This window comes from Schistocerca gregaria, chromosome 3 (genome assembly GCF_023897955.1).
Source record: "Schistocerca gregaria isolate iqSchGreg1 chromosome 3, iqSchGreg1.2, whole genome shotgun sequence".
Classification (NCBI taxonomy): Eukaryota; Metazoa; Arthropoda; class Insecta; order Orthoptera; family Acrididae; genus Schistocerca; species Schistocerca gregaria.
Window position 1 is genome coordinate 566715551 of NC_064922.1, and position 27174 is coordinate 566742724.

Genomic DNA, 27174 nt, shown 5'->3' on the forward strand with positions numbered 1-27174 from the left:
TGGCTGCCTTACGGCAAGTGTAAGTACTGTGACTGGCTGTGTACTCTTTGGCTAACACAGCCGTTCTTCTGTTAAGTTTATCGAGATAATCGCATCTGGCAGATAGATCTCTCAGGCGGTGGTGTGGTCGTATGACTGACATCACGTGTGTGTGTGTGTGTGTGTGTGTGTGTGTGTGTGTGTGTGTGTGTGTGTGTGTGTGTGTGTGTGTGTGTTCTCCTCTCATACTTTTAATTTACCCGACTTGAATATGAGGGACATGATCCTACAATTGAGACTCAGTGAAGTTTCTGGGCCTCATTTCTGACTCCAAATTGTCATAGTTGATGTGAAAGCCAGAACTCTTTGGTGCATCAGGTGTGTAAGTTCCTTGCAGCTATGACTTCACCTGGATTTGCACTGTTGCCCTTTCGCCTCTGGAACACCTTTCTCCAACTGTCCATGAGCCACAATGCCATTTGGGATCCAGATTCATTTGGTGTGGACCATGTGCAACCCCAGATGCTTGGTTTTAGCTGTCTTTCGTCCCAGTGACTACAGAGGTGTAGCGTATTTTTAGATTTTCTGCAGTATAGGAAAGACTGCACTTCTGCTTCTGTTTTTCATGTGACATTATGTCATTTTATGTGAGCTACTACTATGTAGCTGTCTTTACGGATGGGTCTAGTGAGGGGCCTTCAATTGGTTGCTCTGTTACCCAGAATTGTGTCCTTAAGGTCTGACTGCCTCAAGACTGTACTGTCTTAGATGCAGAAATACACTATATGATCAACAATATCTGGGCTCCCCAAAAACACGTTTCTTATATTGGGTGCATTGTGCTGCCACCTTTCACCAGGTACTCCATATGAATGACCTCAGTAGTCATTAGAAACCGTGAGAGAGCAGAACTCGTGGACTTTGAACGTGGTTCAGTGATTGGGTGTCACTTGGGTCATACGTCCGTAAGTGAGATTTCCATACTCCTAAACATCCCTAGATCCAATGTTTCTGATGTGACAGTGAAGTGGAAATGTGAAGTGATACGTACAGCATGAAAGCGTACAGGCCGACATTGTCTGTTGACTGACAGACTGCTGGCAGTTGAAGAGGGTCGTAATGTGTAATAGGCAGACATCTATCCAGACCATCACACAGGAATTCTAAAGTGCATCAGGATCCACTGCAAGTACTGTGACAGTTAGGCGGGAGGTGAATTGGATCACATGGTTGAGTGGCTGCTAATAAGTCACACATCATGCTGGTAAATGCCAAATGACACTTCACTTGCTGTAAGGAGTGTAAACATTGGATGATTGAACAGTAGAAAAACATTGTATGGAGTGGTGAACCACGGTACACAAAGTGGCGATCCAAAGACAGGGTGCGCGTATGGCGAATGTCCTCTGCCAGTGTGTGTAGTGCCAGCAGCAAAATTCGGAGGCAGTGGTATTATAGTGTGATCGTGTTTTTCATGGAGGGGCTTGCACCCCTTGTTTTGTGTGGCATTATCACAGCACAGACCTACATTTATGTTTTAAGCACCTTCTTGCTTTCCACTGTTGAAGAGTAATTCGGAGATGGCGATTGCATCTTTCAACATGATTGAGCTCCTATTCATAATGTACGGTCTGTGGCGGAGTGGTTACACTACAATAACATCCCTGTAATGGACTGGCTTGCATAGTGTCTTGACCTGAATGCTATAGAACATCTTTGGAATGTTTTGGAATGGCAACTTTGTGCCAGGCCTCACCGACTGACATCGATACCTCTGCTCTGTGCAGCACTCCATGAAGAAAGATCTGCAATTCCCCAAATAACTTTCCAGCACCTGATTGAACTTACACATGCGAGAGTGGAAGTTGTCATCAAGGCTAAGCCCCCCAGGAGGCTTGCCACTCTTTGGCCAGTTTGTGCGTGTTTACCACGGGGCCACAGCCTTTGCAGTGTTTTTTTTTTTTTCTCTTCTGTGCTGCATGTCTATCCTCTTGCTATTCTTTTTCCCTTCCCTCAGGATTGCCTGAGCTGTACCAGGGAGGGGTGATTGCCTGAGCTGTAACCTTCCCAAATTGCCGATAGGTCAACCTGTCAGTTTGTTCAGGAGGCGTGACATGATGTGTGAACAATCACCTAAGGTGGGTGTGCCCCTGTGTGAAGAGGGCCCCCAGTTGGAAGCAGTGCACCATCGGAGATGCTGGCAATTGGTGGGAATTTCCTTGCGATGAGTCAATCCATTTCCCCCTCAATATCTACAAAACATAAACGTAATGAGGCTAATGATTCAAAGATCCTGCTGCACCACGATTCCTCATGGTCTCACATACTCCAGACGGTCAGTCCTTTGCCCATGGAAAATGGGTTTATTATTCAGAAAGGTGTAGATGCAGTTGTGGGCACTGAAATCCTGCTCTCGTTTACAGAATGACATTTTGCTTTTGGAGACCACTTCTGATTCTCAAGCACAACCGCTGCTTGGTGCCTCGCTTCTCCGTGGTTACCCTGTTCGTGTCGAGGCGCATAGAACTTTGAATTCTTCCCATAGTGTAATTTACACTATGCTGCTCAATGGTCTAACCGAGGCTGAAATCCAATCTTATCTCTCTGATCAGGGCATCACTGCTGGCCATCGTGTAATGAAAAAGGTAGATTCCTCCTTAGTGCGTACCCGCACTCTTTTTCACCTTTGATAGAGTGGTGCTTCTGTCCAAGCTCAAAGCAGGTTATGAAATTATCACCGTTCAGCTGAACATTCCAAACCCGATGCGCTGCTACCGGTGTCGTCGTTTCAACCACACTTGAACGTCTTGTCGACACCCAGGTATAGTCTGTACTCTTTACACATGAAGCTTCCGCGAGCGCCTGCCCTGTTTTCTTCGGGCATTTTTACAAGACTGAGTTTTCAAGGTGCACGTGGTTTATGCCTTGTCGGACACCTTTATCCAGGAAAATCGTGTGCCTCAGGATTCCGTCCTGAGCGTTGTCCTATTTGCTATTGCCTTTAACCCTATAATGGTCTGTCTCCCATCTGGCAGCTCTGGCTGGCTTCTTGTGGACGATTTTGCTAACAATTGCAGTTCTACACGGACATGTCTCACTGAGCGGCATCTTCAGTGCTGTCTTGATTGTCTTCACTCCTGAACAAAGGCTTTCGCTTTGCCACTGACAAAATCATCTGTGTGAATTTTTGGCGGCGCAAATAGTTTCTCCCACCATCTTTACATTTGGGGCCTGTTACCCTTCCTTTCATTGAAACTATGAAATTTCTGGGGCTGATGTTTGATAGGAAACACTCCTGGTCCTCCCATGTATCTTACCTCCAGCCTGCTGTACACAGTTCTTCAATGTCTTGTGTGTCCTCAATGGTACTTCCTTGGGTGCTGATTGAAATACCCTCCTCCATTTGTACCGATCCCTTGTCCGTTTGACTATGGGTTCTTTGTTTATGCGCTGCACGCTCATCCCTCTTACGCCGTCTCAACACTATCCACCATTGTGGCATCAGTTTGGCCACGGGTGCCTTTTACACTAGCCCGGTAGTGTCCGTATGCTGAAGCTGCTAAGTTACCATTGTCCTACTGCCCTGACTTTCTACTCGGCAGCTATGCATGCTGTTTGCCTGCCCTGTGTGGCCACTCCTCGTATGCCTCCTTCTTTGATGATTCCTTTGATTGTCAGTATGGGGCTCATCCCTCTTCTCTGGCACCTCCTGGGGTCTGATTTTGGCACTTGCTAAGGTGGCTTAACTTCACACTACCTGCAACTTTCCCAGTGGGTGTGAACCCTTCACCATGTTGGCTTAGTCAAGCAGCCCATGTTAACCTAGGCCTTCGTTCGCTTCCTAAGGACACTACTTTAGCCTTGGTCTATCGCCTAAGGTTTCACAACCTTTGCATCAAACTTTGCAATAGTACCTTTGTATACACTGATGGCTCTTGAACTGACTGTGGGGTTCGGTGTGCCTTCATCATTGGCACCCATGTCTTTTGATGTCGGCTTCTGGCACGCTCCTCTGTATTTATAAGTGAGCTCTTTGCCCTGAATCAGGCTACGGAGTACATTTGGTGACACAGGCTTTTCAATTGTGTCCTCTGCTCAGACTCACTCAGTGGCCTTCAGATAGTATGTATGCTGTACACTGCTCGTCCCTTAGTGCAGCAGGTGCAGGAAGACTGTCACTTGCTCACTCTTTGTGGAGCTAGTGTGATGTTTCTGTGGGTTTCTGGTCATGTTGGTCTGCCAGGAAACGAGGCTGCTGCTGCTGCTGCTGCTGCTGCTGCTGCTGCTGCTGCCAAGGCTGCAGTCCACGTACCTCAGCCTGCGAGTACCTATATTCCCTCTTATGACATCTGTGTTGCTGTTTGACAAGTGGTAGTGTCCCCTTGGCATCACCATTGGGTCCTACCTTCACGGGAATAAGCTTTCTCTCCATCACTTGTACCTAGCACATGAAGTAGTCCAAAATATCTAGGACACCGTCTTCAAACTACAATGACTGGGGAAGGAGTTGTTTTTTTGTTGGGTTCCAGGGCTCACAGGTATTGCAGGGAACAAAATGGTGGATTTAGCAGCCAAGGAGGCATGTCGTGATCCTCAGCTGTTTCAGAATGCCATCCCCCTACTTGCTATAGCCTCGCTGTTGAGCTCAAGAGTTGCTTCAGGGGGAGGATGAATGGCTGGAAGTGACAGACAATAAGCTCCATCTAGTAAACCCCACAACATGTCTGTGGCATACCTTCTTCAAGCTGTGCTGCTGGGATGAGGTCCTCCTCACTCGTCTTCACATAGGCTACAGCCCTATGACGCATGGTTTCTTGCTTCAGAGAGAGGACCCTCCAATGTGTGGTGCTTCTGGCGTACTGTGTTTTATTTTGTGACCGGCGGTCCGCGGCAGGTTTGCTGAGAGATCTGCCCTGTATTGTAGGTAATGTTCAAATGAATGTGGTTAGTTTTTAGTTTACTCACACTGAATATGAGGGGTAATCTGTATTTATTTTCTCAGTAGAAGGAAAACTTCTTAGCCAAGATCGCAATATAACACTGTATTTGGGATAGCTGGTTTCGGTAAACTATGTTACCACCATCAGATCTGTAATAACATTGCAAAAGGTGCTACAAACTGTTTAACAAATAATGCCAGACTAACCCATAGAGGAATCAGTGACAACATACCTTCACACAGGTTATTATAAAAATCTTGTGCTAGACACAAAATCTTTCCATTAAATCCCCAGATGTGCTGCATATGAATGATGTATTGGGACATCAAAAGTAAATCCTAAAATTGCCTACTAGGGTGCCACAAGACTAACTGTCAACAGCCAATGCATGATATGAACTGATAGATACTACAGGCATCACTGCAGAGCATAGTTTATGCCATTAAGAGTTAAATACGTAATTTAAATCCAACCACGATCCCAAATATAAAAGTTCTGTAAGAAAAACTTATTGATGATTTTTTCCTGGCAAAACGTAGTTAAGATATGCTATACATTATATTTACGATAAACACATTCTATTGTCACAAAACTGCAAGTACCTTTATGAGAGCACAGCTAAGGAAGCATCAGCATAAATATTAAAGAAAATTATTTATTTTAAAAATTATAAAAGGAAGTTAAACTGAATGACAAACTTTTGGGACATTATTAAAATGCAGTGGTGTTCAATCCAAAGTCTGGAGCCAGCGCAACTAATCTTAAAATTTACTATTATAGTGCAACACTTTGCGTTTACAGAACGCAAAGATTAGGCAGTGTGATTGCAAATATATTGGCCATAATTACTACCTGGCATGCCAACAGAAAGTGGACAAACATGGTTACAGCCTGTTCTTAGATTGAGACCATTGATGTCTGTAACCAAATAATACTGAATAAAATAGAAAATGTGAGGAATCACAACACTACTAAAGCTCATTCATTTCATTACACAAATATAAATTATGAACTTTTTTAGCATCTATTTTTGGCGTGCCTGCACATTACTCTTGTCGTTTGGGAATTTAATGGAAAGATTTTGTGTGCATCTGGCTCAAGATTTTTATAATAATCTGTACAAAAGTATGTTGTCATCCATTCTACTATAGGTTAATAGTTTTCTCGATTGTGTGAAATCTGTGCATGTTGCACTCTTTATCATACACCTCGCTTGTCACCATGAATGCCACCTTCCATTATACCAAATTCCCCTATGTACGTGGTCTGTCTGCTGCTGAACATTTCCTCAATCACTGCCCTCCCCATTACAATCTTATGACATCCTTCCTGCTCACTTTCATCGGCTTTATACTTCTCAAAAATTGCTTTACTATTGAGGGGCAGACATGCAAACAGGTCAGGGGCACAGCCATGGGAACCAGGATAGCTCCTTCCTACTGTATGCCAATCATTTCATCAACATTAGACTTCAGCACCTGCTTTTATTTAGATAAATTGATAACATATTTTTCATATGGAGTCACGGTGAGGCTTACCTGTTAAAATTTTTGGAAACTTGTAATACTTTCTCCCAGTTAAATTTCACATGATCATATTCTGAATCCCGTGCCACTTTCCTTGATACTGACTTCATTCTCACTGAGGTTCAGCTACAGGCTGCTGTTTACATTAAACCTACTAACAAACAACGTTCCTTACATTTCGACAGTTACTGTCCTTTCCATGTCAGAGGCTCCCTCCCATACAGCCTTGGCGTTTAAGACAAACATATTTGTTCAGATGCAGACTTTTTACAGCAACACACCACCGGTCTCACCTCAACCTTCACTGGACATAATTACTCCACGAACCTAGTTCAGAAGCAGATTTCTCTCACCGTAACATCTAATCCAGGTATTGCTTATCCCTTCAAAAAAACAGCTTAGGGGTACAACTCTCGTCTCTCAGTATTAGTCAGATCTCAAATGTATTAATGAGCTACTTTGACAAGGCTGTGACTTCCTAAAACTGTGCCCTAAAGTGAGTCCCAGTCTGTCTGACATTTGGCCTACCATACCTAGAACAGCTTTTTGGTGCTCCCTCAATCTCCACAACATCCTGGTCAGATCCTATGCTGCTTCTGCACCAATTTCTCTACCCTATGATTCCTATCCCTGTAAATGTCCCTGCTGTAAGACGTGGCCTATGCGCACTTCTACCACCACCTATACCATCCCTGTAACCAGCATAACATACACTATCAGAGAGAGAACAACCTATGAAATAAAATGACATGTCATGTACTAGCTATTATGGAAATACTGTTTGGCCTTCTAGGTTGATATAACTACCTCCAGGTTACCAGTTAGGATGAATGGGCATAGATGAAGGGCGTGTATTGTCAACACACAGTATCTTGTTACAGAGCATGCTCTGCAATGTGGCAGTTGTGACGGTTGTGATGGTTGTGACAGCCTAGGCACTACTTTCACAGAACTGCACAAGTGGAAACATGTTAAAACATGGTCTTGCCTTTCGCCACCCGCCTGGCCTTAATTTACATGAATTACTTTCTTTAATTTCCTTTGTCTTAGCATTTCTTCTCTCTAACTATTTATTTATTCATTCCCTTTTAGTTTTCTTTATCTTTTATTTTCTGACCTGTCTGATACACCAACCCCTCCCCCCCCCCCCCCCCTGCCACCATTACCACATATAATATACTCATTTGGTGCAGTCCCCAATAGCCAATCTTTTTTTCTTATCCTGTCTGGTAAGTCTCCTCTGATTCAGGGTCATGGGCAACTTTGCCAAACTCTCCCCATTTCCTAAAGCTTGCCAGTCCTTTTCCTTCATCCCTCTTCCTTCCCCTTCAGCCTTTCTGCCGGAAGGAGGAGCCACTGGCTCCGACAACTTGCACATTTCTTTAACCGTTGTATGTGTTTTCTCTTGCCACTGCTTGATGAACCAATTTTTTTATTGGTCCAATTATATTTTCAGAAATTATTTTTGTTGATCTGTTAGCCAGAAAGAGCTGGACATGTGATGGAATGTACACAGGTATTTGGCTGATCCTATGTAAAATCACTGACAGATTTTAAGGCTTTAATTCAGTCACTCATTGACCTGACTGGTTTGGCAGTAGAAGATAGCAAAAGGAAGGTTGAAGATTTAAATTCCACATTTAAGAAATCGTTCACACAGGAGAATCGTACAAACGTATTGTCGTTTGACCACCCAGCTTGGATGACAGTCTTGAGGATCCCTGGTGTAGAGAAACAACTGAAAGAGTTGAAAACAAATAAGTCTCCAGGTCCAGATGGAATCACAATTTGGTTTTATAAAGAGTACTCTAAATCATTGGCTCTTTACTTAGTTTGTACAACGTGCCAAGCGATGAAAAAAAGTGTAGGTGACTCCTGTATGTAAGAAGGGTAAAAGAATGGCCCCACAGAATTTCAGACTGAAATCCTTAACACTCGTTTCTTGCAGAATTCTAGAGCATATTTTGAGTTAGAATATAATAAATTTCCTAGAGATCGAAAAGCCTTTGTCCACGAATCAGTACAGCTTCAGAGAGCATCTCTTGTGCGAAACCCAGCGTGGTCATTTCTCAGATGATGTACTGTGAACTGTAGATATAGGGCAACAGGTTGATTCTATATTTCTAGATTTCCGAACAGGATTTGATATGGTACCCTGCATACTGTTAACGAAGGTCCGTGCATACAGGCTAGGCTTCCAGATATGTGACTGGCTCAAAGACTTCCTAAGTAATAGAACCTGGTATGTTCTCCTTGATGCCAAGTGTTCATCAGCGACAGAGGTAACACCAGGAGTGTCCCAGGGAAATGCGATAGGACTGTTGCTATTTTCTATATACATAAATGATCTGGCAGATTGGATGGGCAGCAATCTGCAGTTGTTCGCTGATGATGCTATGTTGTGCCGAAAGATGTCAAAGATAAATGACTGTAGCTTGGTACAAGATGACCTAGATAAAATTTATAGCTGGTGTAATGAATGGCAGCTAGCTCAAAATGTAGAAAAATGTAATTTACTGTGGACGAGTAGGAAAAACAAACCTTAATGTTCGGATCCAGCATTAGTAGTCTCCTGCTTGACACAGTCACATTATTTAAATATCTGGGCATGACGTTGTGAAGTGATATGAAATGGAGTGAGCATGTGAGGATTGTGGTAGCGAAGGCAAATGGTCGACTCTGGTTTATTGAGAGAATTTTAAGAAAGTGTGGTTCATTTGTAAAGGAGACTGTATGTAGGGTGCTAGTGTGACCTATTCTTCAGTGCTGCTTGAGTGTTTGGGATCTGTACCAGGTCAGATTGAAGGAAGATATTGAAGCAGTTCAGGGGAAAGCTGCTAGATTTGTTACTGGTAAGCTCAGTCAGCATGTGAATGTTACAGATATGCTTCAGGAGCTGAGGGGGGACTCCCTTGAGGAAAGAAGACATTCATTTTGAAGAACACTACTGAGAAAGTTTAGAGAACTGGCATTTGAAGCTGACTGCATAACTGTCCTACTGCTGCCAACATACATTTTACGTAGGGACCACAAAGATAAGATACAAGAAATTGGGGCTCATGCAGAGGCATACAGATACTCACTTTTCCCTTGCAATATCTGCAAATGGAATAGGAAAGGAAACGACTATTTGTGGTACAGCGTACTCTCTGCCACGTGCCATATGGTGGCTTGTGGAGCAAGAATGTAGATATAATCACTCAAACAAATATATACTAAATGAATTAGAAATTACTACAACAACATTGTAAGCTATAATACTAAACAGGTGCTGTTAATAATAGTATGGAAAGGATCACAATCAGAATAATGTGGAGTATTCCAAATACAGAACATTTGCTGGTGAGGTACATTGAACTTCCTTGTTTGGATGACTTTTAAAAAATTTTATGCATATGCTGCATACATACTTCATTGAAATGGAAAAAAGTATTTTGTGCTGACATGAAAGAGCTGGATGAAATTAAGGCATTTGAAAAAAAAAAAAAGTTTGTTTTGATAACATGCAGCCTCTTCTGAGAATCGCTATCATGAAGTAGAATCACACTGGTTTATCTATGTAAATCAAACTTGATTTTTCAGCTTATTTAAATAAGTGCTTCAGTACAAAATCTGATAGTGTGAGTAAGCTAAGTGAATTTTGGCTTTCCATTAATAAAATAACTTTGGGTTTTGGGCTGCATAATTGTAAATTACTAAAGCAATGAAATTGGTGCTGTTTCGGTTGACTTCGTGTGGTCCTCTTCGGGGCAGTTCACTGCTATATACTAGTGAATGTCTTCCTTTATATACTAATGAAAATAATTAATTATTGATAATATAATGTGAATGAATAGGTAAATCTACTCGCAAAGTGGCGGGAGGGGATCACACACACAAAAGGTTTTAACTTTTACAAGCTTTTGGAGCCAGTGGCTCCTTGTTCTGGCAGAAGAGTTAAGGGGAAGGAAGAGGGGTAAAGGAAAAGGACTACAGAAGTTTAAGGAAATGGGTAAAGTGTAGAAAAGTCACTGAGAAGACTAAGTCTTTCCTTCTCGTCCTGTCTGGTAAGTCTTCCCTGACCAGAGGTTCTGGGTGACTTAAAACTGTACCCCTTTCCCTAAACCTCTCCAGTCCTTTCCCTTTACCTATCTTCCTTCCCTTTCAACTCTTCTGCCTGAAGGAGCCACTGGATCCAAAAGCTTGTAAAAGTAAAATCCTTTCGTATGTGTGTTCTCCTGCTGCTGCTTGGTGAGTAGATTTCTTATATAGTGTCGTTTTTGGTTATCTGGTGGCTACTGACATCACATATCTGAGATGTCATTTGACAGTTTGAAGAGGCTGTTATTGAGGAGATGACAGTACCATACCATCCTGCAGATACAAATACCACCGGACACCTGTGACCGAGTGCAATTGTGCTTCTCATCGACATATTTTACTTAGCGGGGCAAATTATATGAGCAAACAAATGGAGTGACTAAACCCCCCCCCTCACACCCTCCCACACCTGTAACAACTGATATGTTCACGGAAGCCAAACAGTGCTAATTTGCATGCCATTGCATCCACACTGCATGCTAAGGTATGTGGGAAACACGTTTGTCACCTGGCAGTAAGAGAAAGCAGCAGCACTACACATATTTTTTGAGCACCTCAAAGGCTTACATAAGAATGTACCGTTCACACTAAAAATGGAAAACAGAGTAATTCCTTTCCTGGATGTGGAGGTCTAAAGGACATCTAGTGGCAAACAAGGCCATAAAGTCTACAGGAAGACAACGCACATCAACAGGTACCTACGTGTGGATTTGGACCGTTATCAGCATAAAAGAGTGCTGTGCCATGTATGCTGATTGCCCAAGCTTATTGGACTAGTGATGCCATCCACATAAAACAGGAACTGAATGAGCTCAAGAAAACATTCTATACATATGGATACAATTGAGACACACAAGAAGCTGTGAGGTGCAGCTAAGACAAAACAAAGATACTCTTCATGTTGCTCACGTTCCTTACACGGTGTCTGTGATCATTTAGGCAAGTTTCTGCATTGCACAGGTATCAGATCTATATTCAAGAGTGCTTGCAAGATCGGAGATTTGTTGACATCCACTAAGGATCCTGTGAAACTTCTCCACGCTGAAGTTGTTTAGACTATTACAGCTAGTGTAATTGCTGTTGCAAACAGCATCTCATATGAGCAAACCTGTTGCTTCTTTACCTGCAGTTACTTGTACTTTAGGTACTTGGGCTATGCATGGCTCTGCTTAAAAACAATAGCTTGATGTAATCTTAGGGTCAAGCTGTGCACGTCTGCTTTCATTCCCTGCAGATGATTCGCTGAAAATTAGCTGTGATCCTGTAGTCAGATAGCTATACATTGGCTAGAATTGAGAGTTAATAAAATGCACAGAAATACAAAATAAAAGTTAAATGAATAATTTGATAACATGGGTTCTATTGTAATGTCTGTAATGGATGTAGACTACAGAGAATTATGCTGAATAATGTTTGTTCGAGAAAGGCCATCTCAAACAGGAAGTCGTCCTACAATATTCCATTAAATACAGACAGAAAATGTTCATATCAAATGTAGTAAAGTTGCATATACATCTACAAGAATACTCTGCAAATCACACGAAAGTGCCTTTCTTGGGGTTCAGCGAACCACCTTCACACTAATCATCTATTATCCCAAACTTACAGTGTGTGGAAAAAGCAAATGCCTATCCTTTCCATGTGAGTTTTGATTTCCCTTATTTTATTATGATGGTCGTTCATCCTTTGTAGTTTGATCTCAGCAATTTAATTTCACATTTGGTGGAGAAAGTTGGTGATTAAAATTATGTGAGAAGATTGTGCCACAACAATAGATGCCTTGGTTTTAATAATGTTCACCTCAAATCCTGCATCATGTCGATGGCGCCTCTCGCCTGTTTTGTGACAGTACAAAATGTGCTGGTCTTGAATATTCTCTGTGTGCACTATTTATCCAATCTAGTAAGGATTCCACACTGTGCAGCAGTACTCCAAAAGAGGATGGAAAACTGTAGTGTAGGAATTCTCTTCAGTAGATCTGTTGCTTCTTCTGAGTGTTCTGCCAATAAAACATAGTGTTTGGTTCTCCTTCCCCACAACATCTGCTGTGTGTTCTTTCCAATTTAAGTTGTTTGTAATTATAATTCCTATGTATTTAGTTGATTTATCTTCTAACAGAAGTTAAACAGAATCCTTTTAACACTCATTTGGATGACCCCTCACTTTTCATTATTTAGTGTCACTTGCAATTTTCGCACCATATAGATATCTTCTGTAAATTGTTTTGACATTTTTTTTCTTTTGATCTTCTGACGACTTTGCTAGATGATAAACCACAGCATCATCCGAAGACAACTGAAGATAGCTGCTCAATTTGTCTCCTAAATCGTTCATATAAATAAGGAATGACAAAGGGCCTCTAAAACTTGTTATGAATAAGCAGCTAGTAGTGTTTCACAGGAAAGATGTTTTCTAAATCAGTGTTGACTGTGTGTAAATAGACCATTCTCTGTGAGGTAATTCCTAATGTTTGAACACAATATATCTTCCAAAATCCTACTGTGTATCTATGTTAATTATATGGGCATGTAATTTAGTGGATTACTCCTATTGCCTTTCTCAAATATTGGTGTGACATGTGTAACTTTGCAGTCTTTGGGTACAGATCTTTTGTTGAGTGAACGGTTGTACAGTGTGTGAACTTTCAGATGCCAGACCTCTCCCTAGTCCTGAATCGGTAGAAGTCGGTAAACATCGGGAGGCTTCGGTAGGCACGCAGTTTCGACTGCTGTCAACATTGCGTAGCTGACTGTGTTGTACAAGGTAGCCATTGTCATCTGCTTTGTTATTGTTTTGCGCTGTACTGTTCTGCGTGTTTTTATTGTGCAGTTGTGCTAAACATTATCAAAATGAGTGAAGAGGGTGTTGCTAGCCCATCTCGGGAGTCGCCAACAACCCCTACCGGTAGGCCTACGGTTAGAAGGAAACCAGTATTACGTAGCGATGCTCACAAAATTATATTGCGTGTGATTGAATGCTGCGAAAGGGAAAGGGAGCAGAAAAAATTGCTTCACCCCATTTACAAGTCTTCAGTGAGAGCTGCTACATACCAGGACAAAGCATGCATAGCATTGAAAGATTCGATTTTCCAAGAATCATCCTGTCGTATCACCACGAATGCCTGGCAAGAAAGGGTAAGTTTCCATTTCAGATATTTTGTTCGCGATCACTTTGAAGGAGCCCCCTATTTCGTCCGAATTACCTTATATTTCATTCTTCCTTGCTACCGTATTGCTTTGTATGGAAACACCACTGGTTACTGTATTATTTTGAAACACATTCATATTACTATGCATTTCCAAATTCAAAAAAATACATGCAGTGCAGAAGGCATTTTCTTATAAATCTTTCTCTTTTTTTTAACTTATGAAAAGAAGTGGAGAAATCAAAGTAATGATTGATGATTTCAACCAGCGTGTCATTCGTGACACGATAGCGGATTTTTATCTAGTGCGGAAGATTGTGCCGAACCTGCGAACACTGCTAGCAGTTTTGCATGACAAAATAGGCTGGAAGTGGAGTATTGTCTTGCTGAGAAGAGTACTTTTGTCTATGGGATTCATATGGCGTAAGGTGGAAAACAAGAGGAATGTGTTGTTAGAACGTCCAGACATTGTGCACTGGCGATCTCGTTTCATTGTTGACATGAAGAACTTCAGGGAAGCAGGCAGAGAAATATTTTATCTCGATGAATCGTGGATCAATAATAACTCAACGTTTAATAAATGTTGGCAGAGGAAGGGTGACTTACGTGAATAGTGTCGTTGGTGTTACTGCATGGGGGAGCTCATCGAGAAGACTGATAGTTGCAAGTGTCGGATCCAAAAATGGTTTCGTTAAGGAAGGGCAACTCATGTTCTGGGCAAAGTCTACAAATAGCGATTATCGCGGTCAGATGAATTCGGCAAACTTTGAGAAGTGGTTCGGAGAGAAGGTACTGCCAAATCTCCTGCCTATTCAGTAATAGTTATGGATAACGCTCCTTACCATAACAGGCAAACAGAGAGAACTCCAACGAAGTTTGACACGAAAGTCCGAATTCTGGAGTGGCTGCAACGCAGAAATATCCCCTGTGATGAGAGTGAGGAAGGACTAGCTGTATGCAAAAGTACGAGCGAATAAGCCAGCTGAGAAGTCTTTTGCTGTAAACCTGTTGGCTGAAAGCAAAGGCCACCAGGTCGTTCGCTCGCCACCTTACAATTGCAACTTAAACGCAATAGAATTAGCATGGGCGAAGATAAAAAGGCATGTTAGGGAGCACAACATATCAGGGGACTTGGCTGCCACAAACGTGCTGAATCTTGTGGATGCAGCTTTTCAGTCGGTTACTGCCAATGATTGGAAGGGATATTGCATGAAAGTTAAAGAAACAGAAGAAGAATATTGCGCACGTGATGGTGTCATCGAAATTGCTGTGGACGAAATTTTCATTAACACAGCCACATAAGATGTTAGTGAGGAGGACTCAAATGGAAGACAGTGACAGTGAAAGCGATTGATCACATGGCGTGAAATGTTTTTACAAAAGTATGACATCTCGAATAAATACGAAAAACAATCTGCCATTCATTGTGCCGTAGATTTTATTTTTATTTCAGACTGTTTCCTTTCCTTGTGATAAGCGTACTTCATTGCTGCAGTTAAGATATTTATTAAACACTAGCTTTACGCCCATGCTTCGCAACGCAATAAATCTCGGAAAGTTGTTGACTGATTGATTTAAAATTTTGGCACAACATTTTTTAGGAATACGCCCATGGTTTTATATACTTTTTTAACATGTTTGGGAAACATGTTGCGAATGGTGTTAGTAGTGAAGAAATAATAGAACAAAACGTCATCCCTGACGCGGCACTTTTTCATGCATCTCGATGTTTACCACATCATATCTCCTGAATTATATGTCGTAAAGAGACATAAATTTGGCGGTGCATTTACTGATATGTGGATACTGTATTCAAAATATGTTGCGATTAGAGTTAATAGTAATGAAATAATACATTAAAACGTCATGCCTACTGCGACAGATTTACAGTATGTACTGAGAAAATGTAGTAGGCAACAACCTTACTTCCTTTCATTATTTTGTGTGTGGGGGGGGGGGGGGCGTCAGCGAGAAAATTTTTATTAAAGGTTTGAAATTGTATGTAAAATTTGTTGCTAGTCGCTAAGTGTTCCCATTCTCAAATAGTGGATGTATAAATCTGGGTATTTTCACAAGGTGTCATCTTATTGTTTATGACGTCATGTCTCCTGAAGAATGTGTCTTATTTCTTTTCTTTTCGGCTAGGAACCTTCGTGGGCGTATGTATATATATAGATTTTAATGTACATGAATATTTCAGTTTCATTTACGAACAACATTTAAAGCGAGTTTTACTTCCAAGCCTTTCGTCTGCTTTCGTGTAAGCATGACGCGCAATTTGTAGTGCCAGCACTGCAACTGGTAGGTGTGCCTTGTGCCTTGTCCCTTGTCCCCCCCCCCCCCCCCCCCCCCGCCCACCCCTCCCTCAAACAGCTCCTCTCCCCTCGCCAGCCAATGCTTTTTTCCTCCTCTCCCCGCACTCCTTTCACAACTCTGCCGTCTTGCAGTTAACACACTGTATATGGTTGTTAAGCATGGGGCTATTGCGCCGTCATACTCTGAATGGAAGCTAATTGGTAAACAGTTTGGATTGGAAGACTTGCTTTTATTAAATGATTTAAATTGATTCACTGCTCTGAGGACATCTACTTCAAAGTTACTTGTGTATCAAAATCCCCAAACTAAATGGTCATCAAATACACAAAAACTAAGTCCATTTTGTAATCACAATATACAAAATATTTGCCAGCAGTTCATGGTTCAACATTATGATTTACAAATTATCAAAGGTAATTAAGAGTAGTAACTCATAAACCATCACTTCTCAGATCTTAATACAAGCGGAAAAAATTGAGGACTACTCTGGGGTACATACAGATCTCTAGTGATAGAACTGCTTCAAAAGTTTAAGTATTGTAGCAGCCATTCTCCTTTGGCTGGAGGCCATCCCCACCAAAAATCATTTTTCTTAAGCCTCACGGACATGACATGACTCATCTTGGCCACCTGCAGGACTGAACTAATATATTGAACAATTCTTAAATAAAGAAGTGTCATAAACATTTCGTTGCACTCAGATCTTTTACAATAAATATGAGGTATAGTTGTTTCACAAATAAATAAGCCACCATTCTGATGTGTGTTCTCAATAAATGACAACAGATTGTCCTCAAATATTGCTTACAGAATTATTTATGGCTTTTTGACTTGCAGTTTTGGTGTTCACTAACACATGCAATCAACCACTTTTAAATTAGCACAGTTTTTTAATAGCACTTATAGTCAACATTTAAAAAAATGTTACAGGCAAAATAGTAAACTTTTCATTAAATAAAAACACAAGATATAAAAGATGTAATAAATCAAGAAACAAAATAGATACAGATAAGTATCTTTCACAGATAACAATACTGCAATATTATCATCTGAGATACTGTATGTTGAAATCGCATGAAGCGTTTAAAAGGTGTTAATTCGGAGGTTCATTATGAAAATGTTTGCTGTAAAATATTAACGTCTGTAGTTTTACAGATAGTAAAATCCCCCCAGGGGGTCCACAACTCTTTTGTGGATACGTGCGTAGCGAGCACGGGAGCCCAAGCTAGTGTGGCCATCCTTTTCGGCATCCTTCCCCATCCCTCATCTCCCCCCCCCCCCCTCCCCCCATTTCCGCCTCTTCCCTTCCCTTTCTCCCCCTTTCTCCCCCTTTGGGAGTATGTTTAGTGCCTATGTCAGGAGACGGATGCTCGAAACTGTACATCGGTCTCTCTTCTCTGCTTACTCTTTTATGCTTTCTCTGCTGGCAAGTCTTTGTCCTTCCTTTTTCCTTACCTCTTCTTTACCCTTTCCTCCTCTGCGGTGTTTGAGACCTCTTTTCTTTCCCTTCCTTTCCTTTGTTTCTCCCTTTCTCTTTTTTCCTCCCTGTGCGTGTCTGAAGGCCGACCCACACATTCTCATGCGTAGCCGGTGACAGGGTAATGTGTAATTCCCCACCCCGGGTAGACAGGAAGGACACGTACGTACCCCCTGGTAACGGCCAGGCCCAGGGAGGGGTGATTGCCCGAGCTGATACCTTCTGAAAGTGCCAATTGCTCCCTCAGTCCGTTTCTCGGGAGATGTCACCTGAGGTGTGAACAATCACCTAAGGCGGGAGTGCCCTCAGAGTGGGCCCCCACAAGGAAGGAGCGCGCCATAGGAGATGCCGGTAATTATGGGGGATATTTCCGCAATGGTTTCCTCATCTACTGTGTCTGCTCACAAGCAAAAGTTCAATGAGTCTCAGTCAAGGACAGTTCTTCCATTGTTGCCACAGTTCTTTGTTGTTTCTTGGTCTGACAAAGGTCAAGACTTCTCCACAGTCTACCCTTTCATTATTCAGAAAGGTGTTGACGCAATTGCAGGTCCTGTAAAGTCTTGTTTCCGATTACAAAATGGCATCTTGTTGTTAGAAACATTCAGTGCCCTCCAGGCACAAAAATTGCTGTGTGCTTCACTGCTACACATCTTACCTGTCAGGGTGGAAGCACACAGCACCCTAAATTCATCACGTGGGGTCATTTATACACGCTCCCTCAACGGATTGTCTGACGAGGAAATTCAACACTACCTGTCTGACCAGAGCGCAACGGCTGTTCATCCCGTCATGAAAAGGGTTGACAGAAACATCGTTCCACCCCCAAACTGTCTTCTTGACATTTGACGAAGTTCAACTTCCATCGAACATAAAAGCGGGCTATGAGATAATTTCCGTTCGCCCTCACATCCCAAACCCTACGCGTTTGCTATCGGTGTCAACAGTTCAATCATACCAGCCAGTCCTGTTCCAATCCAGCCAAATGTGTTACATGTGGCAAGGATGCCCATGAGGGAGCTTGTCCACCTCCACCCCCTCATTGCATCAACTGTATGGGTGACCATGCTGCTTCCTCTCGAGATTGCCCCATTTTTAAAGACGAATGGCTCATTCAGGAAATCAGAGTGAAGGAAAAGGTGTCGACCTTTGCTGCTCGAAAGTTATTTGCCAGTCGAAAGCCCACTGTGCCTCACACAGGTAAATACAGCACCGTCCTTGCCTCTCCTTGGCCAACAAAGGAAGCAACTACGCAGACTTGTGATCTCACCTTTAGTGCCACGGTCGTCAGATCGGCCAGCGCAAAGATCGCCCTTTCAACGTCCCCACTCTTTCCTGCTCACTATGGCTCACCCATCATCGGGTTCTGCTAAATCTCGAGCCCCAAAATCAGACACCCGGAGTTTCAAAAAAGAGCCTACTCGTGAAGATTTTTTACGTATCCCACCTTCACAACCATCGGTTCCTCCATCTCAACATCCAGTTTCCAAGAAGGCTAATAAGAAACCCAGTTCCTCTCCTTCTCTGCCACGGCGTGTCTCCTCTACAGCATCACCTGATGGTAACCGCCCTCGGCCGTCTTCTGTGTCGCCGAGGTGCACTGCTGGTGGCTGGTCAACTGGCTAATCGCTGGTGGCAGGAGCTGCTCCCGAAGAACCTATGAATGAGGATCTTCTGCCTTCAGCTGATAGCTGTTCCACGCTGTCGGTCGCAAGGTCTGAGCAGTCATTGAGTTGATGGCAACCTTGGTCACATTCTTCCCTTTTCTGTCCACCCAATGTCCATTATCCATTGGAATATCTGCGGCATTCGAGCCAATCGGGATGAATTGTCAATCCTCTTACGATCCTACTTGCTGATCATCTTCTGTCTTCAGGAAACAAAGCTACATCCTCACAATCGCTTTGTTTCCCCCCCATTTTCAGTCAGTCCGATTTGATCTCCCCTCTGTTGAAGGCACTCCAGCACATGGAGGACTCATGATTCTTCTCCATGGCACTGTCCATTATCACCCAATCCCTTTAAACAGTTCCTTCCAAGCTGTCGCTGTTCGTCTTTCCCTTCCTGGATACACCTTCTCTCTTTGTACTGCGTACATACCATCGTTCATACCAATGGCAAGAGCTGATCTCCTTCATCTTCTTGGTCAGCTTCCGCCTCCCTATTTGCTGGTTAGGGACTTCAATGCCCACCACCCGCTTTGGGGATCTCCACATCCACGTCCTTGTCCGTGCGGCTCACTATTGATAAACGTCTTCCACCAAGGAGATCTTGCTTGCCTCAACACTGGGGACCCTACATTTTTGTCTGCCTCCACGACAAATTTCTCTCATTTGAACCTTTCGGTCGGTACTGTTCCGCTAGCTCGGTGCTTCGAATGGTTTGCTCTTGCTGATGCACACTCCAGTGACCACTTCCCATGTGTCCTTAGATTGCAGCCACAACTGCCATATATCAGCCCGAGACGCTGGAAGTTTGCCCAAGCCGATTGGACACTCTTTTCGTCTCTAGCGACATTCGATGACCGTCACTTTCCTAGTGTTGACGATGAGGTCACTCATATTACAGAAGTTATTCTTACAGCTACGGAACGTTCAATACCTCGCACCTCCGAATTTCCCCGGCGTCCCCCAGTTCCTTGGTGGAACGAGGCATGCCGAGACGCAATACGTGAGTGGCAATGTGCTCTTCGTGTTTTCCGTCGCCATCCTACTTTGGCCAATTGTATTCGCTATAAGCAGTTCCATGTGCGATGCTGTCGTGTCATCCGCGATAGCAAGAAGGCAAGCTGGGACTTCTTTACTAGCTCATTTAACACCTCTACTCCCTCCTCGGAATTTTGGAGTCGGATTCAACAGTTACCTGGTGCACCTAGTATCTCCCTAGTCTCTGGGCTCAGTGTCACGCATGGTAAATTAGTGGACCCTGTCGAAATTTCTAACTCCTTGGGTCAACACTTTGCTGAGATTTCGAGCTCTTCAAATCACCCGCCAGCTTTTCTCCCAAAGAAACGTGCAGCGGAAGTGCGACCTCTAGCTTTCTCCTCAAAATCGCGAAAGCTATAATACTGTTTTCTCTATGTGGGAACTCCAACATGCACTCTCTTCTTCTCGCTCTTCTGCCCCAGGACCAGATGGTATCCTCATCCAAATGTTGTTGCATTTATCATACAATAGTCTGCGTTACCTCCTTCGCCTTTATAACCGAATTTGGACCGACAGTACTTTCCCCAGACGATGGCGGGAAGCTATTGTCGTTTCTGTTCTGAAACCTGGAAAGGACAAACATCTCCCCTCTAGCTATCGCCCAATTTCTCTCACAAGTAGTGTATGTAAGGTTTTGGAGCATATGGTGAATTGCCGTTTAGCTTGGTGGCTGGAGTCCCGCAGCCTTTTAACCCCTGCCCAATGCGGTTTCCGAAAGCATCGTTCTGCAGTTGACCATCTTGTTGCTCTCTCCACTTATATCATGAACAATTTTCTCTGGAAACGCCAAACAGTAGCAATATTTTTTGATCTGGTGAGAGCATGCGATACCTGTTGGAGGACAGGCATCCTCTGCACTCTGTTCTCTTGGGGCTTTCGAGGTCGGTTGCCCCTTTTTCTTCGCGAATTTATGGCAGAGCGCACATTAAAAGTGCGGGTGAACACTACTCTCTCCTGTACTTTCTCCCAAGAAAACGGGGTACCCCAGGGCTCCGTGCTAAGTGTTGTACTGTTTGCCATTGCCATAAATCCAATTATGGATTGTCTCCTTCCTGATGTCTGGGGTTCCCGCTTTGTGGACGATTTTGCGATCTACTACAGCTCTCAACAGACCAGCCTTCTTGAACGACGTCTTCAAGGCTGTCTGGATCGCCTCCGCTCTTGGAACATCGGAGCATCGAAACAGGCTTCAGCTTTTATTCCAGTAAGATCATTTGTGTTAATTTTTGGCCTCGTACCGAGTTTCTTCCACCTTCCTTACATCTAGGACCTGTCAGCCTGCCATTTTTGGACGTTGCTATGTTTGACAAAACTGTGCTGGTCCTCCCACGTTTCCTATCTTTCGGCTTGCTGTCTGCGATCCCTCAACACCCTCCGTGTCCTAAATGGTACCTCCTGGGGAGCGGACCGTGTGATCCTTCTCTGCCTCTATCGTGCCTCAGTGCGCTCAAAATCGGACTATGGAAGCATAATTTACTCCTCTGCTCGGCCGCCTATTCTTTGGTGTCTCGACTCTATCCATCACCGTGGATTACGTTTAGTGTCTGGAGCTTTTTTACCAGCCCTGTGGAAAGCCTTTATGCTGAGACTGCTGAACCTCCGCTGTCCAATCGGTGAACTGTCCTAAGTCGTTATGCTAGCCATTTGTCTTCCATGCCTGCTAATCCGGCCCATGACACTTTTTTCGATGCCTCCTTGGATTTAGGGTATGCAGGCCGCCCTTCCTCCCTACTACCACCGTGAGTCCGCTTCCGTCAGCTGCTCCATTCTCTTTCCTAAAACTTTCTTGACAACTTGGGGTACAGCACCTCCTTGGCTCCGTCCCCGGACCTGCCTGCTCCTTGACGTTTGTCAGTTTCCCAAGGATGGTACCCCTTCACTTGTTTATCGTAGGGTGTTTTCTGCTCTTTGTGCACAAATGAAGGAAGCCACATTTATTTACATTGATGGCTCAAAAACATCGTTTGGAGTTGGGAGTGCCTATATTGTTGGCGACACCCCCAATCGATTTCGGCTTCCTGACCAGTGTTCGGTTTTTACTGCGGAGCTTTACGCTGTTCTCCAGGCTGTCCAATACATCCGTCGACATCAGCAGATACATTATGTTATCTGCTCAGATTCGCTCAGCTCTCTCCTTAGTCTCCAAGCTATCTACCCTGTCCACCCTGTGGTCCACTGGATTCAGGACTGCCTCCACTTGCTCCACTTGGGGTAGGTCTCTGTGGCGTTCCTCTTGATTCCAGGACATGTTGGTATCCGTGGAAATGAGGCGGCAGATATAGCGGCCAACGCTGCAATCTCTCTCTCCTTCAGCCAGCCATTCGCATGATTCCCTTCACCGATTTGCGTACTGTTTTATGTCGTTGTGTTGCTCTTTTATGGCACACACATTGGTCGAGACTTCCCAGTAATAAATTGCAGGACGTGAAAGCTCTTCCCTGTGCTTTGACCTCTTTCCCCCTGAACTCGTCATCGGGAGGAGGTAATTTTAAATAGACTCTGGATAGGGCACTGTCTTTTTAGCCATCGACATCTTTTAAGTGGCGATTCTCCCCCACTCTGCCCCCACTGCTCTCAGCTGTGGACGGTGAGAGACCTTTTACTTGGGTGCCCCTATTTTATACAGTTACGCGCCCGTCTACAGCTGTCGCCTGATATATCTTCCATTTTAGCAGATGACACGTGCTCAGCCGATCGTGTTCTCGAGCTTATTAGTGCCAGTGAGATGACATCAGTCATTTGAAGCTCTTTTTAGGGACAAACAACCCCCCTTCTATAGTGGTTTTCTAAGCTTTCCTTCGGTTTTAGTTTCCCCAATTTTTGATTTTCGTTCCCATTGCTGCTGGTTTCCAGTTTCATTTTCTTACCTTTTCCTAAGTCACAGACCGGGTGCTAATGACTGTAGCAGTTTTGCGCCCTAAAGCCATAACAAAGAAAAAAGATAGTAAAATTTTGTTGTCATGGGATGAATATTGTTTTTCTGGGATCTCTGAAGCATTCAAATTTGCATTAATATTAGGTTGTAAATTATTGTAGACCCTCAAAGAGGTGTAAGAAGCTGTCTTTCAGCTTGCCAGACACTCCTTTATTTCATACAGCGTTGTTAGACCTCTTTAAGTGTCAAAATTCCCTGTACCTGGATTTTCCCATTACCGGTCACATGCTGCTTGTCTCTGCTTCTGCACCTGGACTGGCCTTGGACCAGTCACCTAACCAGACCTGCCGCATTGTGCCCTGAGCCCTCAGGGCTGCTTGAGCTCTTGGACTTACAAGCATTCAGCTGTACAACAGTTCCATCTTATCTCGTACCACTACTTTGCCACCAATTAACTCGCATAAATACACATAATGTTACAGTATCTATGATCTTCGATGTGCATGTGGTGAAATCTTAGTTGATGAAACTGTGAGACCCATTAGCATTAGCATTTTAGAGTGTGAACATGACGTACTGGGATGGAAAAAGTTAGCCGTAGCAGAATACCACCAGAAATGTGGCCATACTATGAGTTTTCAAAAGCCTTGTGTGCTTGCTTGGTAGCCATGGAATGCAGCAACAGAAAATGGGATAGGCTATTGAAGTAATTAGATGCCCAACAGTATGAACAGGGAATATGGCAACATGTTACCTATGACCTGGACTCCAGCTATTCCAGCCTGGTGGACCGTGTGTGTTTGCCAGCCAGCAGCACCACTTGATCAAGATTTGACAGTACAGACAAGGCTATGAGAGAACTCCTATGCATCCTTGCTGTTTTGCTGTAGGAAAAAAATACCCCCTGGATACAAGCTGCTGATTTGCTATTGTCTTCCAGTCACTGTGAGATTGGCTACTAATCACTCACCAGAATGGCACAGGCCGCAGACAGCTGATACACCTTCTACCAAACATCTACTAGAGTTGCCTTTCAAGCAGCCACCAGGGTAGCACGGGCAGTAGCGTACCATAGAGCCACCTTCTCCATAACAACCTCTTCAGATTGTCTGACATCTCAGATATGTGATGTTGGTAATCAAAGATAACTGAAAATGACTGTATATAAAGGAAGACATTCACCACTGTACAGCAGTGAACTGTCCTGAAGAGGACTGCAGCAATTCGGTTGAAATGTTGGCAGTTTAGTTATTTTAACTGTTTACAATGATGCGGCCCAAAACCCAAAATTATTTTATCCAAAATGTCATGATGATCTTTAACAATACATGTTTTGCTGCATTACAACTACTGGGTGTGAATTCTGCAGCCAACCCAGTTTTTCACTTCATTTTATTTTGTGGTTTAAGTGGGCCTTGTCAGATTTCTATATTGTTAAGCTATGCTTCTTTACAAGCATAAGAAACTAGCCTTCTTATCTCTTTAACAAAATTACCATAGTTTTGCACATGGAAAAGTCACTTGTACAGTCTTTTGCCACCTTTTTATTCTCCCATTTCACACTCCCACATTACTTCGTTTTAATGTTTACAGTGTGTAAAGCCATCAGTGAAACAACCACTTCTTGTTCATATGTAATAGTCTGAGTGCTTCCCTGGCACATGTGCAAGTGGCCAGTACATAAAGTTTGCATTATAGCTGATGTCATATTCACGATTTCTTTTGGTCCGCTAAATGACATTTGTCATCTTCCACCAGGTTTTTAATTTGAGGAATCTTTTACCAATTGTTGTGGAGTGAAGGTACTTAGATGTGGTTTTCTTCAAACTTCATGCCGAATGATATAATCTTTTATTTCATATAAGCAGTTGTACACACAGTAAAATTGGTATCACAATGATGATGAATTTCTTTCAGATTAAATCATGCTTAAAGTATTTGTGTTGTAACTTGAAGTTTATGGGATACATTGCTGCTTGCTGATAGACCTATATAATTAATTTTTCTGCTTTTATCCCACGTAAACAGGAGGCTTTGAGTCTTCAATTATATTTGTACTCTTAAGTTACCCTCAGAGCAACATGCGAACTGTAACTACTGGCATAAAAATATATGACTAACATAATGATGTCACAATAATTATGATGGAATTATCGGTTCCAGTCCTATAACTTACATCATTAATTTCTCGACTCATCAGTTTCTCAGTGTGCAGCTGCAAAGAATGTCTCTTGAGATAAGTTTTATTTGTAATTCCCTCAACCAAGGACACTTTTTCCAGTGTTAGTAAGCTGATTTACATTTTGTTACTTGTTAGAGTCTTTGAGTTGCAGTATGGATTGTTATTTTTCTTGTTGTTGATTAGTCCATAAACTGTTGACTTCATAATGGATTTTATTCAAACTGTAATATTTTTACAGAAAATCATCGCTTGATTTTTACAAATGCTGGCTTCACTGATCCAAGGGAGTATCGGTACTGGGATCCAAATAAGAGGGCAATAGACTTTGATGGATTGATTGCTGACCTGCGGGACGCACCTGAAAATTCTGTTATTATATTACATGCTTGTGCCCATAATCCTACAGGGAGTGACCCAACACAAGAGCAATGGATGAAAATTGCAGATGTAATGAAGGTATGCTAACTTATATACCATAATCTAGCATCAGAATTTATTGTGGTAGACTGATCGATTAATTTACCCTCTTCCACTGGTCCCATTTGAAGGTATGCTAATATACATACTGGGATTTAAAGGTAACTGAAAATTAGTGTATGATGATTTCATAATTAACGTTTATTGGCAAACATTTTGTTTATCTTTGTGTGCCGTAACACTGAATTGATGGTTGGCATACAAGCACTCTTGAAAAGAACTTCTGATGAAACTGTAATAATTTCCTTTCTCTTCAGTGTCTGTAGTTTTCCCTTCCTCCTACTGAATTTTTAAAACTTCATAAGTTGCCTATGGAACTACACGTATAAAATCATTTGTCTGTGAGTCTTCAGATTTTTATTCCAACAACTGGCCAGTTCCTAGAACGAGATTTTCATTCCGCAGCAGAGTGTGCACTGATATTAGGCTTCTTGACAGATAAAACTGTGTGTTAGACCGTCACTCGAACTTGGGATCTTTGCCTTCCGTGGACAAGTGCCCTACCAACTGAGTTACCCAAGCATGACTCATGGCCTGTTCTCACCACTTTATTTCTGCCAGTACCTCATCTCCTACCTTCCAAACTTCACAGAAGTTCTCCAGTGAACCTTGCAGTACTAGTACACTTCTTCCTTCCAGATTTGTATTTGCAGGGTTGAGCTCTTGTGCACCTTCATAATGAAGTGTTGCAAGCACGGTAGTGCACAGAGCACACACAATCTCAAACTGTAACAGCCTAGCAGGTGAATTGCAGCTCTTACAGGCCATGTTCCAGACGAACAGTTGCAACAAATGCTAGATAGAGTATGCTTTAAAACTGAAGAAGCCAAGACAATCTGCTGATGAAAGCGGTTGTGATGCTTATTACTCCGGTTGTCAGGAATGCATCAGGAGACTGCTTCGGAAAGACAGTGTCTGTTGTGTGTCCAGCCCATCTGCTGAGACAAACATTTTGTTAGGATCAGTCAAGGATGACCTAAGACTCCAGAAACTGGGAGTTACTGCATCCCTTGCCAGTGTGAAAATGTAGTGCAGAACTATCCAGACAGCACAGGAGACACGCACTAAGCATAAACATCATATAGACAGCATTCGACCAACAGAGTCCGCTGTCGCAGAACACTGCATCGCCCACAGACATTCCACAAGTTATGATGACACAAAGTTCTTGCAACAATCCAGCACCTTGTGGGATTGTATTATCAATGAAGCTGTAGAGATCTGACTTATGTCGGACTAATACCCTAGGACAATGGGTTTCAGTTATGCAAGGCCTGGTATCCAGCCATGAGCATGATCAGAACACAGTAGCAGTCTGCATGGAGTTCCACCCCATTCATGACAACTCAAGAGTACAAAAAAGCATTGTTGCCACACCAGCAGAGATTTGCATGTGTTGCTGGCTGTAGTGCTGCTGAAGGCCCTGGATGAATGCCCAGTGCCACACTTCCCTCACCACCGCACCGGGTCCGTGC

At 43.0% G+C, this 27174-nt stretch overlaps 1 protein-coding gene across 1 annotated transcript in view; it reads left to right on the plus strand.

Annotated features, from left to right (window-relative positions):
- LOC126356262 (aspartate aminotransferase, cytoplasmic) overlaps positions 1–27174 on the plus strand; it is a 90333-nt gene that overhangs the window by 9945 nt on the left and 53214 nt on the right. Inside the window, exon 4 of the mRNA XM_050007103.1 lies at positions 25461–25678. Within this exon, the coding sequence (XP_049863060.1) occupies positions 25461–25678 (218 nt within the window). The remainder of the gene's footprint in view (positions 1–25460; positions 25679–27174) is intronic.